General features: G+C 47.2%; 1 protein-coding gene across 2 annotated transcripts in view; it reads right to left on the bottom strand.

Moving 5' to 3' along the window:
• Positions 1-799: 799 nt before the first annotated feature.
• Positions 800-19164, bottom strand: part of LOC134944781 (dipeptidyl peptidase 4-like) — a 203694-nt gene continuing 185329 nt past the window's right edge. For both annotated transcript variants that reach the window (XM_063933634.1, XM_063933635.1), the window contains one exon: positions 800-3360. In XM_063933634.1, the coding sequence (XP_063789704.1) occupies positions 3262-3360 (99 nt within the window). In that variant the 3' untranslated portion in view covers positions 800-3261. The remainder of the gene's footprint in view (positions 3361-19164) is intronic.

The raw sequence follows: 19164 nt of genomic DNA, 5'->3' as shown, positions 1-19164 counted from the left end.
TATGTGCCAAGAAATGGCAATATCATATTCAAAACCAATTGAAAATAAACTGAACATGCACTTTTAGATTATGTACTAAAATTTTGAATAGCATTTACATTGTTTTTTTGTTAACCTTTAAAATCTGGGATTTTTTTTTTTTGCCTCACCCTATTGTAGTATAATGAGCAGTGGTTCATTATAGATGGCTCTATTGGAGTGGAAAAGTTGCCATTCGAGAGATATAACTTCCTAAACTTCCATTCCCTACTTGCTTTTCCCCTTCCCTCTAAATAAGAATCACTGAAACAAAAATTTAAGGGAGGTCAGGACAAACATCACGTGGCATATGTAATAGGGTCTGAGTTTGCCAGAGGTGCGGGATGCCGGCCAATCTCCTACTTTTTTTAAAGCAGCTATCATTTACAAGGCAAAACTATGCCTTGTAACTGATTGCCGCTTTAAAAAACGTCCAAGATCGGCCGGCATCCTGGACCTCCGGCAAACCCGGACCCTATTACATATGTCCCCACAGGAGAGTTCCAGCTTAATTCAATATACAAAACACTTGTGCACGGGTTGTTCAGTAGTATGAAATGTTGACATATATTAGGTCGACACTATAATATCAACATGATCTGATGTTCTGAATGTCAACATGCTGACTACATCCTGGTGCATGTACACACATTTTTTTTTTAGAGGCTAATACCTGTCCGTCTGATGGTATTCACATCGGAAATATAGTCATTATAGTATTAACAAGTCGAGCTCTAGTTCATACACAAAACAAATCCACAGAAATTTACATGTGAAATTTTATTACTTTCTTTTGCCGCTGAAATTACTGAGAAAATATTTAAAAAGTGTTGTAAACATATTTTAATATCCATGTCCATTGTAATACAACATATAATGAGCCCAGTTCATACAAAGTTTTACTTTTTAAGGTAAGGATGAATTAGCCTTGCAGAAACCTACATCACATATTTTTATTTGGTTCTAATCATCAATTTTCAATGATGAAAAAAATAAATTGGTGACAGATTGCATGGATCTGTGGATGATGGTGCACATGTTTGTGCGAGTACGTAACTCCGAAACAATAGTCATACACAAATATCAGTGACTTGGCAGCTTAGATGAAATTGTGTGTTGGGTACATCGAGGTGAAGCAATGGCAGATTTGGAACAGAAGACAATAAGCAGAACTGGAGGGGAGTAACAGGAAGAAGGAAGCAGTGGACTGTTGATGGCTTGAATGTAAACCATTGCAATAGTGTAAAAACTGTTTGCAAAATAGGTTAAGGTTATCTTCACGTAAATATGTTTGGTATTAATAGATATATTATAAACATACTTGGAAATGGTCATCAGCCAATGAATTACAAAACGGCACCTGAACCATCATCCCCAGCTGCCTAACTCTGGTGGTAGCTGCCAGTCAAGTTCGGTGGTATCATAAAGTGAAATATAATGTGTATAATTTTTATTGATACATGCTAGCTTATATCTCCAGCAAACACCTGTAATATTTTTGTACTTTCTCACCAGAAGGAGCAGAAACAGCAATAATATAGAAAACATAATAATGGAGTGAAATTTTTGTTACGTTTTGTGAAGTTGTAACACACAGTGCTCACATACAGTACAGTACATTGGGGTAGATGTATTAACCTGGAGAAGGCATAAGGAAGTGATAAACCAGTAATAAATGCAAGGTGATAAACACACCAGCCAATCAGCTCCCATATGTAAATTAACAGATAGGAGCTGATTGGCTGGTGCATTATCACCTTGCACTTAACACTGCTTTATCACTGGTTTATCACTTCCTTATGCCTTCTCCAGGTTAATACATCTACCCAATGAGTGCAATCCACAGTCAGTTAGTAAATAAGTGCCATAAACATTGAAAATAGCAGTATTCTCTGTTGCAATCCTGAGAAGGTCCTGGTTTCAGAAGATCTTATACATCATTGCATTACTGATCAAGGTCACATTACACATTGTCCCCTGTAGCTCTAAATCGATATTCTAATTAAAATTAGCAAATTCTGAAAAATGTGGCAAATAGAAAACTAGTAACATCACTAATGGAAAAGGTGTGATGTCAGTGATGTCACATGTTTATAGTGAATTGGCAACCTGCATTTTAAATGAATACTGTCTAGCTGTCTTCAGGTGGCTTAAGGACCGGGATTTAAAGAGGTCCAAGTTCAGTGGCTGTGCTAGATGCCGGACGAATTTGGACATTTATTTTTAAAGGGGCAATCATGTACAAGGCTTGCATATGATTGCGCCTTTAAAAAAAGTCCAAGTTTGGCCAGCATCCCACGCGGTCGCTGAACTCGGACTTCATTACATCCCACCCACAATATCAAACTGTATGATTCAATAGCGAAAAAGCTTCAAAATAATAAACAACCATGCAAAGCATGGGCCATTGTACAAATACACAGTGCAGAAATTATAGCAATATGTGGGTGAGATGCATCAAGCCTTCTAAAGAGGACAGATGGAGACGTTGCCCATAGCAACCAGTTTCTAGGTATTATTTATCAAGTAAATTCTATAAAATGTTAGCTAGCCTCTGGTTGCTATGGGCGTCTTCTCCACCTGTCTTCTTCAGAAGACTTGATACATCTTCCACCTATCTTACAATAATAGTTGTATTGCCGAAGTAGCAGATGATGGTGATTCCAGCTTTGCCAGTGAGACTTAGGATGACATTTGATCTACAGAATTCAGTTGCGAAGGGTTAAATGTCCCTTTGTAATTATATAAGCAGAACAAGCTTTAATTATTCAATAATTTAAGGCAAACTTAATAGATTTAGTTATGAAAACATTATTATTTAGTACATTCAGTTTTAATTAGATGCTGGTTAAAAAGTAATAAATATGAGGGAGAATTCAAAGTAAGTCAATATGCCCAAAGCTGCTAGATCATATCGCTGGTTATATAAGGGAATGTTTTTGTTGTTGTAGCTCTTATCAAATGGGATGTTACCATCGATATAGAAATAGTTTATAATAAGTATTGGTCTACGAAAAACCAGGGTGTGTAAATTCTGTCTATATCATCCATACTTTCAAATCATCCACTAGATTGTGCATTTAATACATTATTACAGCAGTTACTCATGTCATGTCCTTGGCTTAGCCATGTTTAGCATCTGTGCTGGGATTCTGACGTCAATCATCTTTGGTTATGTTGGAGGAAATATAAAGCTTTCCCTTAGATCACAGTGTAAAGGTCACATATTGGTATTACCAACAGTTATTGAAGATCGAAACATTGCTTCAAATAATGACTCATATGAGTGTAGATATGCCTGTTGGCCAATCCTCCTATCCCGTGGTCTTTATCAGTGTACCACTAAAAAGGGAGAAAAAAAGAAATAGTAAAATTATTACTTATTAAAATAAAAGTGAGTTAGTTTTGTTAATAGGATACACTTTGTAGGGGTTGGGAACGCGTCCACCGGTCACAATACCTATGCCGGGTTCCCGGCTTTCAGATGCCCGGCCGGGGGGGGGGGGGAGTGGGGGAAGCACAATCGCAATGAAGCCCCTTGCGGGGAATAGTCCCTGTTAGTCGGCATGCCTACTGTTGGGATTGTGAGGGGGGCGGGATCCCGGTGTAGGTATTGTGACTGGCATTCTCCTGACCGCATAATTATATCCCCTTTGTAGCTTCTATTTCATTTCTGCAGTAAAGTACACTTGTAGCCGCATATCTACCAATATCATTATTATTATTATCCTGTATTTATTATTATTATTATTATCATCCTTTATTTATAAGGCACCACAAGGGTACTGCAACGCCTAACACAGTACATAAACCGCATAACAAAAAAACAGTGACTTAAGCTGGGTGCACACTATTACGATCACTCTGCTGATCGGTTTACTACTCCTGATCAGCAGAGCAGTGTGGCCCCAGCTTTCCGCTGCTGTCAGCCTCCTGCAGGCCCCATACAGACTGTGCTAGGAATAGCTCAGTGTGTATGGACTTCTATGGGATCGGAAGGTTGGGCCGACAAATATTAAACAGTATGTAGGTTGTGACCTCCCGATCCCTACCATTGCAGGAGCTTTTTAAGCCGTTTATCTGCTAATGCTCCTGCAACGGTACCACGTACACACACCTGTACAAGTGTTGGCCTGTTCACCCGATATCGGGTGATCGGGCCAGGAATTGTATAGGTGTGCACCCAGCTTAACAGTACCAGACACTGCAGGACAAGTACATGGTTTATAAAGATTGTTGCATCAGCGGTCATAACACTCCGATAAGCAGCAGGGTGGCAGACACCAACGGTTGGTTGCTGTTTTAAGCAGTATAGAGTAGACAATGGTATAAAAGCACATGAGGGATTCGGACCCTGTGTCTGAGAGCCTTCATTCTAAAAGAACAGGGGCAGACAGATGGGTGAAAGGCATGAAACACAATAAACGTGCACATGTAATACAGATTCTATGTAATACATTCAATGAAACAGAGAAAACTGTAAAAGAAAAAAGGTGGTGGTCCTGGAGTGTTAGTAGGCTGGACTGTGTTTTGGGGCTCCATTTAACAACACGACATAACCCCTTTAGCAAGTTGCTAAAGGGTTAATGCCCTCTATTCGGTATCTAACAAACAACAGTAAGCTTAGCTTACCACTGTTTGTCACTCTACTGCGAACACCATCTACAGATGGTGTTAGCGGTATAGTCCCTGTTGCTGGAATCACAATGCGCAGGCACAGAAGGTCATGGTACATGTGCATTACATGTGCATTACATAGGAGCTCGCTGCTGAGAGTGGTAGGCCGCAAGCAACAGCATAGGATGTTGCTGAAGAGTGGGGCGCAGCGGGACCTCGCCAGAGGGTTATGTTATATTCAGAAATATCACTGTGATACCAATGGTGTTTCTATAATGGGTGCAGTGTGTGCGGTGCACATGGCCCCCCGGTGTCCAGGGGGGTCCACAATGCACATACTGCACCCATTTCTTCTATACTCTCAGTAATCCCACATCAGCAACAGCAGTGCTATAAAATCATCTGGAGAATGGCATGGTGGACATTATACCAGCATTTTGCGCATACACAATAGGGAAATCACCGGGAAAAATACGATTTTACACTTACCGGTAAATCTATTTCTCGTAGTCCGTAGAGGATGCTGGGACTCCGTAAGGACCATGGGGAATAGACGGGCTCTGCAGGAGGCATGGGTACTTTAAGAAAGACTTTGGACTCTGGGTGTGCACTGGCTCCTCCCTCTATGCCCCTCCTCCAGACCCCAGTTAGAGAAACTGTGCCCAGAGGAGATGGACAGTACGAGGAAAGGATTTTTGGGAATCCCAGGGCAAGATTCATACCAGCCACACCAATCACACCGTATAACTTATGATAACTACCCAGTTAATAGTATGAACAAACAACATAGTCTCGGTCTAAACCGATGAAACTATAACATAACCCTTATGTAAGCAAAAACTATATAAAAGTCTTGCAGAAGAAGTCCGCACTTGGGACGGGCGCCCAGCATCCTCTATGGACTACAAGAAATAGATTTACCGGTAAGTGTAAAATCTTATTTTCTCTAACGTCCTTGAGGATGCTGGGACTCCGTAAGGACCATGGGGATTATACCAAAGCTCCCAAATGGGCGGGAGAGTGCGGATGACTCTGCAGCACCGATTGAGCAAACAGGAGGTCCTCCTCAGCCAGGGTATCAAATTTATAGAACTTCGCAAAGGTGTTTGACCCCGACCAAGTGGCTGCTTGGCACAACTGTAATGCCGAAACCGATTTAGGCAATGGCAATCCTGCCGTAGAATGCGCCTGCTGAATCGTGTTACAGATCCAGCGAGCAATAGTCTGCTTTGAAGCATGCGCGCCAACTTTGTTGGCTGCATACAGAACAAACAGCGCTTCAGTTTTCCTAACCCTCGCTGTTCTGGCCACATGAATCTTCAAAGCCCTGACCACATCAAGGGACTCGGAATCCTCCAAGTCCCGTGTAGCCACAGGCACGACAATAGGTTGATTCATATGAAAAGAAGAGACCACTTTAGGCAGAAATTGAGGACGAGTCCTCAATTCTGCCCTATCCACGTGGAAAACCAGATAGGGGCTTTTATGTGACAAAGCCGCTAATTCCGAAACGCGCCTCGCAGAAGCCAAGGCCAACAACGTGACCACTTTCCAAGTGAGATATTTCAACTCCACTGTTGTGAGTGGTTCAAACCAAGGTGACTTCAGGAAACTTAATACCACATTAAGATCCCACGGCGCCACCGGAGGTACAAAAGGATTCTGAATATGCAGCACCCCCTTCACGAATGTCTGTACTTCAGGAAGAGAAGCCAATTACTTTTGAAAGAAAATGGATAAGGCCGAAATTTGGACCTTTATGGACCCTAATTTTAGGCCCAAAGTCACTCCTGTTTGCAGGTAGTGAAGCAGACGACCCAAATGGAACTCCTCCGTAGGAACAGTCCTGTCCTCACACCAAGAAACATATTTTCGCCATATACGGTGATAATGTTTCAATGTCACGTCCTTCCTAGCCTTGAGCAGGATAGGAATGACCTCCTCCGGAATACCTTTTTTCGCTAGGATCCGGCGTTCAACCGCCATGCCGTCAAACGCAGCCGCGGTAAGTCTTGGAACAGACAGGGCCCCTGCTGCAGCAGGTCCTGTCTTAGAGGAAGAGGCCACAGATCTTTTGTGAGCAACTCTTGCAGATCCGGATACCAAGTCCATCGTGGCCAATCTGGAACAATGAGGATTGTTCTTACTCTTCTTAGTCTTATTATTCTCAACACCTTGGGTATGAGAGGTAGAGAAGGGAACACATAGACCGATCTGAACACCCAAGGTGTCACTAGAGCGTCCACCGCTACCGCCTGAGGGTCCCTTGACCTGGCGCAATACTGCTTTAGCTTTTTGTTGAGATGGGACGCCATCATGTCTATCTGAGGCAGTCCCCACTGACCTACGATCTGTGCGAAGACTTCTTGATGAAGTCCCCACTCTCCCGGATGCAGGTCGTGCCTGTTGAGGAAGTCCGCTTCCCAGTTGTCCACCCCGGGATGAATACAGCTGATAGGGCGCTTACATGGCCTTCCGCCCAGCGAAGAATCCTGGTCGCTTCTGCCATGGCCGCTCTGCTCCTTGTGCCACCTTGGCGGTTTACATGAGCCACTGCTGTGACATTGTCTGACTGACTCAGAACCGGTTTGTCCCGAAGCAATGCCTCCACCTGGCGTAGGGCGTTGTATATGGCCCTCAACTCCAGGACGTTGATGTGGAGACAAGTCTCTAGATTTGACCAGAGTCCTTGGAAATTTCTTCCCAGTGTGACTGCTCCCCAACCTCGGAGGCTTGCGTCCGTGGTCACCAGGATCCAGTCCTGAATTCCGAACCTGCGGCCTTCTAGGAGGTTAGCACTGTGCAGCCACCACAGGAGAGATACCCTGGCTCTGGGAGACAGGGTGATCCTCTGATGCATTTGTAACTGGGATCTGGACCATTTGTCCAGTAGATCCCATTGAAAGGTCCTTGCATGGAACCTTCCGAAGGGGATGGCCTCGTATGATGCCACCATCATCCCCAGGACACGCGTGCAGTGATGCACTGAAACCTTTTTTAGCTTTAATAGGTTCCTGACCAGGGCTATGAGCTCCTGAGCCTTTTCCATCGGAAGAAAAACCTTTTTCTGGTCTGTGTCTAGAACCAGACCCAGAAAGGTCAGGCGCGTTGTAGGGACTAGCTGGGACTTCGGTATATTGAGAATCCAGCCGTGCCCCTGCAACATCCTCACGGACAGAGACACGCTGTCCAGCAACTTCTCCCGAGATCTCGCCTTTATGAGGAGATCGTCCAAGTATGGGATAATTGTGACACCCTGCTTGCGCAGGAGCACCATCATTTCTGCCATTACCTTGGTGAAAATTCTCAGGGCTGTGGAAAGCCCAAACGGCAACGTCTGAAATTGGTAATGACAGTCCTGTACTGCAAATCTCAGGAACGCCTGGTGAGGAGGGAAAATCGGAACATGAAGGTATGCATCCTTTATGTCCAGGGACACCATCCAATCCCCCCCCCCCTCCAGGCTGGCGATGACCGCTCTGAGCGATTCCATCTTGAACTTGAACTTTTTCAAGTACAAGTTCAGGGATTTTAGATTCAAAATGGGCCTGACCGAACCGTCCGGTTTCGGGACCACAAACAGGGTTGAGTAATACCCCTTTCCTTGCTGGAGAAGAGGAACTTTGACTATCACCTGTTGAAGATACAATTTTTGAATTGCAGACAACACTAACTCCCTCTCTGACGGGGAAGCTGGCAGAGCAGATTTAAAAAACCGGCGAGGAGGCACGTCTTCGAATTCCAGCCTGTATCCCTGAGAAACAATCTCTATAGCCCAGGGATCCACCTGTGAGTGAACCCAGACGTGTCCCTTCCCGCACCCTCCCTGTAATTGCCCCTTAGTGTCCTTGACCTCAGCCTTACTGTAGCCCCTCCCTCTCATTTTCCCTACCCAAGCCATCCCTGTTATTTCCCCTTACTGTCCCTGACCTCAGCCTCCCTGTGACTCCCCCCTCAGTGTCCCTGACCACACCCTCCCATAGGTCCACCTCAGTGTCCCTGCCCGTACCCTCCTCGTAATTCCCCCTCAGTGTCCCTGCCTGCACACTCCTGTAATTCCCCCTAAGTGTCCCTGCCCACACCCTCCCTGTAATCTCAGTGTCCCTGTGTGGGGGAGGTGGGGGGTGCCAGTTCCTTACTTTGCCAGGGGTGCTGAGACCCCTAGATACACCCCTGCATATATACACACACACAAACACAGCGGGTAAAATAAGTTTTGAACACATCAACATTTTTCTCAGTAAATATATTGCTTTTGCAATGAAATTTTCACCAAATCTCAACAACACTTGTACAACCCATGCAAGCCGCATTTGCAAAGAAATCAAACCATAGATGTCCATAAATTATGTGTAATAATGTGAAATGACACAGGGAAAAAGTATTGAACAGACTTAGGGGGTAATTCAGAGTTGATCGCAGCAGCAAATTTGTTAGCAGTTGGGCAAAACCATGGGGGTCATTCCAAGTTGATTGCACGGTAGCAGTTTTTTGCAGCCGTGCGATCAGATAGTCGACGCCAGGGCCGTAACTACGTGTGTGCCAAGTGGGCTTGGCACACAGCGCAGTTGCCCTGAGGGCACACGGCCAGCGGCATGTAATGAGTCAAATTGACTCATTACATGCCGCCTCTGAAGTCCGCGCCGTGCGCCGCAGCCGCGCTGGAGGAGAGAGAAGCGCCGGAGGCAGCTGAGAAGGAGGAGGAGGGAGGGGGACTGGAGCCGCAGCAGCGCTATTTCATTGGTAGTAAGCGCCGCTGCAGCATCCCCCTCTCCTTCCGTATAGGCTGCCCGGCGCTGCTGTGGATGCTGGGATGCGGTTCCTCCATCCCAGCATCCACAGCAGCGCCAGCCAACCAATACGGAAGGAGAGGGGGATGCTGCAGCGGCGCTTACTACCAATGACATAGCGCTGCTGCGGCTCCAGTCCCCCTCCCTCCTCCTCCTTGTCCGATGCCTGCACACTGAACAGTGGGAGATGCCAGCACGAGGAGCCTGTCAGCGGGGAGAAGGTAAGTATATCCCTCTCTCTCTCTCTCTCTCTTTCTCTCTCTCTCTCTCTGGGGGACACCGTCTGCCATAATGTGTAAAAAGGGGTCCTGGCTGCTGCAATGTGTAAAAAGGGGGCCTGGCTGCCGCAATGTGTAAAAAGGGGGACTGGCTGCCGCAATGTGTAAAAAGGGTGCCTGGCTGCCGCAATGTGTAAAAAGGGGGACGCTGTCTGCCGTAATGTGTAAAAAGGGGGACTGGCTGCCGCAATGTGTAAAAAGGGGGCCTGGCTGCCGCAATGTGTAAAAAGGGGGACTGTCTGCCGCAATGTGTAAAAAGGGGGACTGGCTGCCGCAATGTGTAAAAAGGGGGCCTGGCTGCCGCAATGTGTAAAAAGGGGGACTGGCTGCCGCAATGTGTAAAAAGGGGTCCTGGCTGCCGCAATGTGTAAAAAGGGGTCCTGGCTGCCGCAATGTGTAAAAAGGGGTCCTGGCTGCCGCAATGTGTAAAAAGGGGGACTGGCTGCCGCAATGTGTAAAAAGGGGGCCTGGCTGCCGCAATGTGTAAAAAAGGGGACTGGCTGCCGCAATGTGTAAAAAGGGGTCCTGGCTGCCGCAATGTGTAAAAAGGGGTCCTGGCTGCCGCAATGTGTAAAAAGGGGGACTGGCTGCCGCAATATGTAAAAAGAGGGCCTGGCTGCCGCAATGTGTAAAAAGGGGGACTGTCTGCCGCAATGTGTAAAAAGGGGGACTGGCTGCCGCAATGTGTAAAAAGGGGGCCTGGCTGCCGCAATGTGTAAAAAGGGGGCCTGGCTGCCGCAATGTGTAAAAAGGGGGACTGTCTGCCGCAATGTGTAAAAAGGGGGACTGTCTGCCGCAATGTGTAAAAAGGGGGCCTGGCTGCCGCAATGTGTAAAAAGGGGGACTGGCTGCCGCAATGTGTAAAAAGGGGTCCTGGCTGCCGAAATGTGTAAAAAGGGGTCCTGGCTGCCGCAATGTGTAAAAAGGGGTCCTGGCTGCCGCAATGTGTAAAAAGGGGGACTGGCTGCCGCAATGTGTAAAAAGGGGGCCTGGCGGCCGCAATGTGTAAAAAGGGGGACTGGCTGCCGCAATGTGTAAAAAGGGGGACTGGCTGCCGCAATGTGTAAAAAGGGGTCCTGGCTGCCGCAATGTGTAAAAAGGGGGACTGGCTGCCGCAATATGTAAAAAGAGGGCCTGGCTGCCGCAATGTGTAAAAAGGGGGACTGTCTGCCGCAATGTGTAAAAAGGGGGACTGGCTGCCGCAATGTGTAAAAAGGGGGCCTGGCTGCCGCAATGTGTAAAAAGGGGGACTGGCTGCCGCAATGTGTAAAAAGGGGGACTGGCTGCCGCAATGTGTAAAAAGGGGTCCTGGCTGCCGCAATGTGTAAAAAGGGGGACTGGCTGCCGCAATGTGTAAAAAGGGGGACTGTCTGCCGCAATGTGTAAAAAGGGGGCCTGGCTGCCGCAATGTGTAAAAAGGGGGACTGGCTGCCGCAATGTGTAAAAAGGGGGACTGGCTGCCGCAATGTGTAAAAAGGGGGCCTGGCTGCCGCAATGTGTAAAAAGGGGGACTGTCTGCCGCAATGTGTAAAAAGGGGGACTGGCTGCCGCAATGTGTAAAAAGGGGGCCTGGCTGCCGCAATGTGTAAAAAGGGGGACTGGCTGCCGCAATGTGTAAAAAGGGGTCCTGGCTGCCGCAATGTGTAAAAAGGGGTCCTGGCTGCCGCAATGTGTAAAAAGGGGTCCTGGCTGCCGCAATGTGTAAAAAGGGGGACTGGCTGCCGCAATGTGTAAAAAGGGGGCCTGGCTGCCGCAATGTGTAAAAAAGGGGACTGGCTGCCGCAATGTGTAAAAAGGGGTCCTGGCTGCCGCAATGTGTAAAAAGGGGTCCTGGCTGCCGCAATGTGTAAAAAGGGGGACTGGCTGCCGCAATATGTAAAAAGAGGGCCTGGCTGCCGCAATGTGTAAAAAGGGGGACTGTCTGCCGCAATGTGTAAAAAGGGGGACTGGCTGCCGCAATGTGTAAAAAGGGGGCCTGGCTGCCGCAATGTGTAAAAAGGGGGCCTGGCTGCCGCAATGTGTAAAAAGGGGGACTGTCTGCCGCAATGTGTAAAAAGGGGGACTGTCTGCCGCAATGTGTAAAAAGGGGGCCTGGCTGCCGCAATGTGTAAAAAGGGGGACTGGCTGCCGCAATGTGTAAAAAGGTGTCCTGGCTGCCGCAATGTGTAAAAAGGGGTCCTGGCTGCCGCAATGTGTAAAAAGGGGTCCTGGCTGCCGCAATGTGTAAAAAGGGGGACTGGCTGCCGCAATGTGTAAAAAGGGGGCCTGGCGGCCGCAATGTGTAAAAAGGGGGACTGGCTGCCGCAATGTGTAAAAAGGGGGACTGGCTGCCGCAATGTGTAAAAAGGGGTCCTGGCTGCCGCAATGTGTAAAAAGGGGGACTGGCTGCCGCAATATGTAAAAAGAGGGCCTGGCTGCCGCAATGTGTAAAAAGGGGGACTGTCTGCCGCAATGTGTAAAAAGGGGGACTGGCTGCCGCAATGTGTAAAAAGGGGGCCTGGCTGCCGCAATGTGTAAAAAGGGGGACTGGCTGCCGCAATGTGTAAAAAGGGGGACTGGCTGCCGCAATGTGTAAAAAGGGGTCCTGGCTGCCGCAATGTGTAAAAAGGGGTCCTGGCTGCCGCAATGTGTAAAAAGGGGGACTGTCTGCTGTAATGTGTAAAAAGGGGGACGCTGTCTGCTGTAATGTGTAAAAAGGGGGACTGGCTGCCGCAATGTGTAAAAAGGGGGACTGTCTGCTGTAATGTGTAAAAAGGGGGACGCTGTCTGCTGTAATGTGTAAAAAGGGGGACTGTCTGCTGTAATGTGTAAAAAGGGGGACGCTGTCTGCTGTAATGTATAAAAGGGGCTCTACCTGGTGTAGTGGCGCTACTGTGCAGCGTAATTTGAATAATAGAGACTACTGTGCACCGTAGTATGAATTGCTATTATTTTGTGGCCACGCCCCTTCCCCATGAAGCCACGCCCCTATATATTTTGCGCGCGCCGTTGCATGGGTGGGGGGGGCGCCAATGTCGTTTCTTGCACACAGCGCTAAAATGCCTAGTTACGGCACTGGTCGACGCCTATGGGGGAGTGTATTTTAGCTCAGCAAGTGTGCGATCACTTGTGCAGGGGAGCTGTGCAAAAAGTTTTTGTGCAGTTTCTGAGTAGGTCTGAACTTACTCAGCCGCTGCGATCACTTCAGCCTGTCAGGTCCCGAAATTGACCTCAGACACCCGCCCTGCAAACACCTGGACATGCCTGCGTTTTCCACAGCACTCCCAGAAAACGGTCAGTTTTAACGGTCAATTTCCACCCAGAAATGCCTTCTTCCTGTCAATCTCCTTGCGATCGGCTGTGCGAATGGATTCTTCGTTAAATCCATTGTACCCGTACGACACACCTGCGCATTGCGGTGCATACGCATGTGCAGTAGTGACCTGATCGCTGCGCTGTGAAAAATGGCAGCGTGCAATCAGGTCGGAATGACCACCATGTGCACTGCAGTGGGGGGCAGATAATAATATGTGCAGAGAGGTTAGATTTGGGTGGTTTATATTGTTTCTGTGCAGGGTAAATACTGGCTGCTTTATTTTTACACTGCAATTTAGATTTCAGTTTGAACACACCCCACCATACTTGCCTACCTGACCCTCTCCATGAGGTAAATTTACTAAGGTGGGAGATTTTTTAGAACTGGTGATGTTGCCCATAGCAACCAATCAGATTATATTTATTATCTGCTAGAAGCAGCTAGATAAATGGTAAGTAGAATCTGATTGGTTGCCATGGGCAACATCACCAGTTCTAAAAAATCTCCCACCTTAGATTTGGGTGTGGTGCATACTTGCCTACCTGACCCTCTCCATGAGGGAGAAATGCTCTTTTCCTGGACTTTCCTGGTAATGTATGATTGCCATCACCACAGGTGATGGCAATCATACATTACCAGGAAAGTCCAGGAACAGAGCATTTTTTCCCTCATGGAGAGGGTCAGGTAAGCAAGTATAATATAGATTATAAATAAATATATATATATATATATATATATATATATATATATACATACACACACACACACACACATATATATATATATATATATATATATGGGGTCAGGAGGGTGTAGGCAGTGGCGTAACTACCGAGGATGCAGGGGGTGCAGCTGCTATGGGGCACAAGATGATTCCAGGGTCTGCAGCTGCTCCCCCTGCACCCAGCCAATTGTATGGCCCATGCCCACCCCCCTGAACCCCCCAGAAGAAGTGTTGTATGAGATCCAAGCTCCCGGACCACAGCAGCTACTTCCCTGCTGCCCCCCTCCTTGTCCCTACATCCCTGCTGCCCCTCTCTCTGTCCCTACGTCCCTGCTGCTTCTCTCTCTGTTCATGCTGCCTTTCTATCTGTCCCTGCTTCTCATCTCTCTGTCCCTGCTGCCTTTCTCTCTGCCCCTGCTGCCTCTTTCTGTCCCTAAGTCCCCACTGCCTATCTCTGTCCCTATGTATTTGCTGGCACTCTCTCCATCTCTGTGTCCCTGCTGTAATTTTCTGTATCCCTTCCTTCACTCTCTGTGGGTTATTCCGACCTGATCGCTAGCAGGCTACTTTTAGCACTGCTGCAATCAGGTAGTCACCGCCTACAGGGGAGGGGGGAATAGCTGTGCAGGGCTGCGATCCGCTGTGCAGAGACTGCACAAGCAAAAAGTTTGTGCAGTCTCTGCACAGCTCAAGACTTACTCACCCGCTGCGATGATCCTTCCTGGAGCTGATGTCGGGATCCCTCCCTGCATTCAGCTGGAAATGCCTGCGTTTTCTTCGGCACTCCCAGAAAGCAGTCAGTTGTCACCACCGGCCAGCCTCTTCCTGTAAATCTTCTTGCGTTCGCTGCTGTGAACGCTTTCTTGCAACGGCCGTCGCCAGGCAGCGACGCACCTGCGCATTGCCGCCTGCATGCATGCTCAGTTCTGACCCGCTATGTGATGTAATCCCTGCTTCTCCATCTTAGAGTGAGTGAGTAAGAGAGACTGAGTCCTGGTTTGTGTAAGTGTACAGAGCTGAGACCGGGAGCGGATCTCAGCTAAAGAGACTCACAGCATTCCATTGCATGTATCGTAGCTTCTGAGCTGATGCTGATCCGGGTGCCGCATCTTCTCTACAGCTGGAGTCAGACAGCATGGCTGTGCAGTCCTCCATCCCTCACCACTGGAGACAACTTCTGGTAAGTACCGCTACCACTGCTGTTACCTTGTATGATATAAGGGCCCCTAATTGCCTATATCAGTATTACATCTGATTCATCTGTGTTCACTGAATAGACCTGCATTACTGTTTGCCATGGAGATGCATCTTACGCAGGAAAAGTTGTGGAAGGTTACTATAGACCCAGGAGCAGGTCCAAACCCAGGTGACAAAGACAGAGCCATCGGGACGATAGGTTTAGCTGTGGAGCAGCATATCTATTCAATAGTCAGTGAGAAATTGTCAGCTAAGGACATGTGGACAGCCCTGCAAAAGGCTAATGAAGATAAAGGTCTAATGAGAAGGATAAGTTTGAGACGCATGCTATATGGAGCAAAACTGGGTGCCTGCAAGGACATGAATGATTACATTGATAAGTTATTGTCGATAGCTCAACAGTTGGCATCTGTGGGGTCACAGATGGTTGAGGAAGAAGTAGCAATGGCTATGTTACAGAATCTGACACCAGAATTTGTTTTTTTGGTGGTTGCTTTAGAGTCAAATGACACTAAGCTGACAACGGAGATTGTAAGGGCCAAGTTGCTGCAGTTCCAAGAATGTATTCCCATTGAGACCATATCTGAGGGTTCTGCCTTGATCACAAAGGGCACAAAGTCCAAAAAGCAAACATTCTAATGTTTTGTATGTCACAAGATAGGACAAAGCTTCAGATTGCAAAAATGAGAAATGAGAAATTCCAGTGCTGCGCAGAAGCAGCGTGACAAGCCAAATGAGTCAGCACTGAATGTAGCAGACAGTCATAGGAAGAATTGCAGGTACATTGGAGGAGAAACAGTTGTTACAGATATCCAAGATGTGTTGTATGTGCCTGATTTAGGAAGTAACCTCATTGCTATCAGCATCCTAGAAAAAAAAAGGCTACAAAGTCCAATTTCAGAAGGGCAAGTGTATGGTGCAGAATAAAAGAGGGACTATTATTGCTTCAGCAACTCGGTGCAACCAACTTTATTGCCAGGACACTGAGGAGTGTACTGCAATGATGGCTACTGAGGAAAAGCAGTCAATCGAGCTGTGTGGCACAAACACTTGGGTCATCTAGGATATGACAACGTCCAGAAACTGCTAGATGGAATGGTAACAGGGATGACCGTGAGCAATGCTGAAAGACCCATGTGTGAGAGTTGCATAAAAGGCAAGCAAACTCGCAACCCATTTCCAAAGTCAGTTAATACAGCAGAGACACCGTTAGCTTTAGTGCACACAGACGTGTGTGGTCCAATGGAAGAAGAATCAATCAGTGGCTACAGGTATTTCATGACTCTTATTGATGACGCCACAAGAATGACACACGTGTACTTCCTTAAAGAGAAGAGTGAAGTGGTCAACAAAATTGTGGAATACAAAAACCTAGTGGAGAATCAGACATGTCTGAAACTAAAGATCCTGAGATCAGACAATGGTGGAGAGCATGATAACAAAGTCTTAGCTGCATTACTTAGAAAATATGGCATAAAGCATCAGCTAACGATTGCCTACACACCAGTACAGAATGGCGTGAGTGAGCGGGCAAACCGCACAATTGTTAAAAGAGCAAGAACTATGTTAAGTGATGCTGGCCTAGAAAATAAGTTTTGGGCAGAAGCAGTATCTACTGCAGTATACCTAAAGAATCATGTACCTACAGTGGCCGTCAAAGGTAAAATGTCACTGGAGGCGTGGTCCAGGAAAAAGCCAAGTGTCAGTCATCTTCGTGTCTTTGGGAGCAAAGCTTTTGCACATATACCAAAGGAGAAAAGGAGAAAGCTAGATCCAAAATCCATAGAGTGTATAATGCTCGGATACTGCGACGAAAGCAAAGGATACAGACTTTGGGATGTTACATGTAAACGTCTTCTTAAATCCAGAGATGTGGTATTCTACAAGACAGAACCACTAACTGGAGCAGTGGAGCAACAAGAAAATGTATCATTGGATGTACAGGCAGCAGAAAGGGTGTCTGAATCTGCGAGTGCCAAAGCAGACAATAAGTCAGGGAACAGAAGTTCCATGAGGACCAACAAAGGTGTTTCAGCCAAGAAATACAGTGAGGAGTATGCAAACATAGCTTACTGTGAACCTCAAAACATACAAGAAGCAAAGTCAAGCAGTGATTGGACAGAGTGGAAGTCAGCAATTGATACAGACAGAACTGTCAGCACTAAATGATAAGATTACATGGTCTATCGTTGATAGACAAAGAGACCGTAAAACGATTAAAAACAAGTGGGTTTCTTGCAAGAAGTTGAACCCAGATTGGGCAGTAGCTTGTTTCAAAGCCCGCCTTGTTGCCAAGGGATATCCCCAGAATTATTGACTCGATTAAGGAGAGATCTACTCACCAGTCCCAAGGTATAGCACCTTAAGGTTAATGATGCTATTGCTACATTACATGATCTACTGTTATATCAGATAGACTTTGATTCTGCATTCCTGAATGGAAAGTAAGTTGAGGAAATTTACATGGAGCCGACTGAACACTATGATATGGATATATACCAAACTGGGAAAGTTTGTCTCTTAAAGAAGTCACTATACGCAGAGGCGTCACTAGGGTTGGTGTCACCCGGTGTGGTAACTCATGGTGTCACCCCCCATGGATCTCCTCCCATATCACACCACACGGAATCCTTAGTAATGTTTTTGTACTAGTTTTACTTGTAAATCATAATTCCTGTATATCACTGAATGTGATGGCAATAGTAGTGACATATGACCCTATTCAGGTTGGTTTACATATTCTGCTAAAAAGCAGAATCTGCAATCATTTCTGTAGCATGCCGGGGGCCGTCTAGTATGCTAATTGGCATCCAGTGTAACGATCGCAAAATAATTGAGATCCCATCGCTGAAGCAGAAACTAAAGATGACCCCCTGCAGACGTAGCTAGGCTGCGTATGCAGGTGCTGCACCGCCAATTTTTGGGTTGCAGTGGGCGCGTGTGATGTCACGTAGCTGCCTCAAAAATGCTCTGATCCCCTTTCACACCATGCCCGCTACGCCGGCCCCCAATGCCCGCCGCCAGTGTCGTAACTAGACATTTTAGTGCTGTGTGCAAGATAGGGCATCGGCGCCCCCTTCCCTTTATGTAAAATAGGGGCAGTGCGCGCCTTAGACGCGTGCAAAATATGTAGGGGCATGGCTTCATGGGAAAGGGTTGTGGCCACAAAATAATACCAATTCATATTACAGTGCACAGTAGTCTCCATTATTCAAATTATGCCACACAGTAGCGCCTCTACACCAGGTAGAGCCCCTTTTACACATTACGGCGGACAGATTCCTCTTTTTACACATTACGGTAAAGAGCGTCCCCTTTTTACACATTACGACAGACAGATTCCACCTTTTACACATTACGGTAGACAGCGTCCCCTTTTTACACATTACGGCAGACAGCGCCCCCTTTTTACACATTACAGCAGACAGAGACCCCACATTAGGTAGATAGATAGATAGATAGATAGATAGACAGACAGACAGACAGACAGACAGACACAATAGATTATACTTACCATTTCTCCGCTGGCTCAGGCAGTCAGGCTCCTCGGTGCTGCCAGCTGCGGGGGCAGGGGAGAAGGAAGAGAAGGGAGGGGGACGAGGGAGGGAGCCACTGCAGCGCACTGTAATTGCTGGTGGCGCTGCTGCAGCTGTCTCTCTCCTTCCGCATTGGCTGGCCACTGCCACTGTGAATGCTGGGATGAGGGAAGCGCATCCCAGCATTCACAGCAACGGCGGCCAGCCGATGTGGAAGGAGAGGGACAGCTGCAGCGGCGCTGCCACCAATTACATAGCGCTGCTGCGGCTCCCTCCCTCCTCCCCCTCCCTCCTCTTCCTTCTCCGCTGCTCCTCTCCTCCTCCGGCACAGGCGCTTGTAATGAGTCAATTTGACTCATTACAAGCTGCTGACTTTAGGGAATGGGGACCGTTGCGCCCTCAAGGTTACTGCGCTGTGTGCCAGGCACACCTGGCACACACATAGTTACGGCACTGACCGCCACTGTCAATGAAAGTGCAGTCAGGAATGCACGCGCACTTTGCATGCGCACTGTTACCATGGCGCATTTTAGCAAAAATCGCTCAATTGCGATTATTGCTAAAATGAAATGCGACCACAATTAGGTCCATAAACAGGTAATGGGCCCTACACATTAGGTGATATAACTGCACGATATGAATGTTCTCTTTCAGTATGTAGGCACCAACGATGAACAATATGTGGCCCCGCGCTCGTTCATCGTTGGTG

The sequence above is a fragment of the Pseudophryne corroboree genome, chromosome 7, assembly GCF_028390025.1.
Source record: "Pseudophryne corroboree isolate aPseCor3 chromosome 7, aPseCor3.hap2, whole genome shotgun sequence".
In the NCBI taxonomy this organism is placed as follows: domain Eukaryota; kingdom Metazoa; phylum Chordata; class Amphibia; order Anura; family Myobatrachidae; genus Pseudophryne; species Pseudophryne corroboree.
This window is presented reverse-complemented; position numbering and strand designations above follow the sequence as displayed.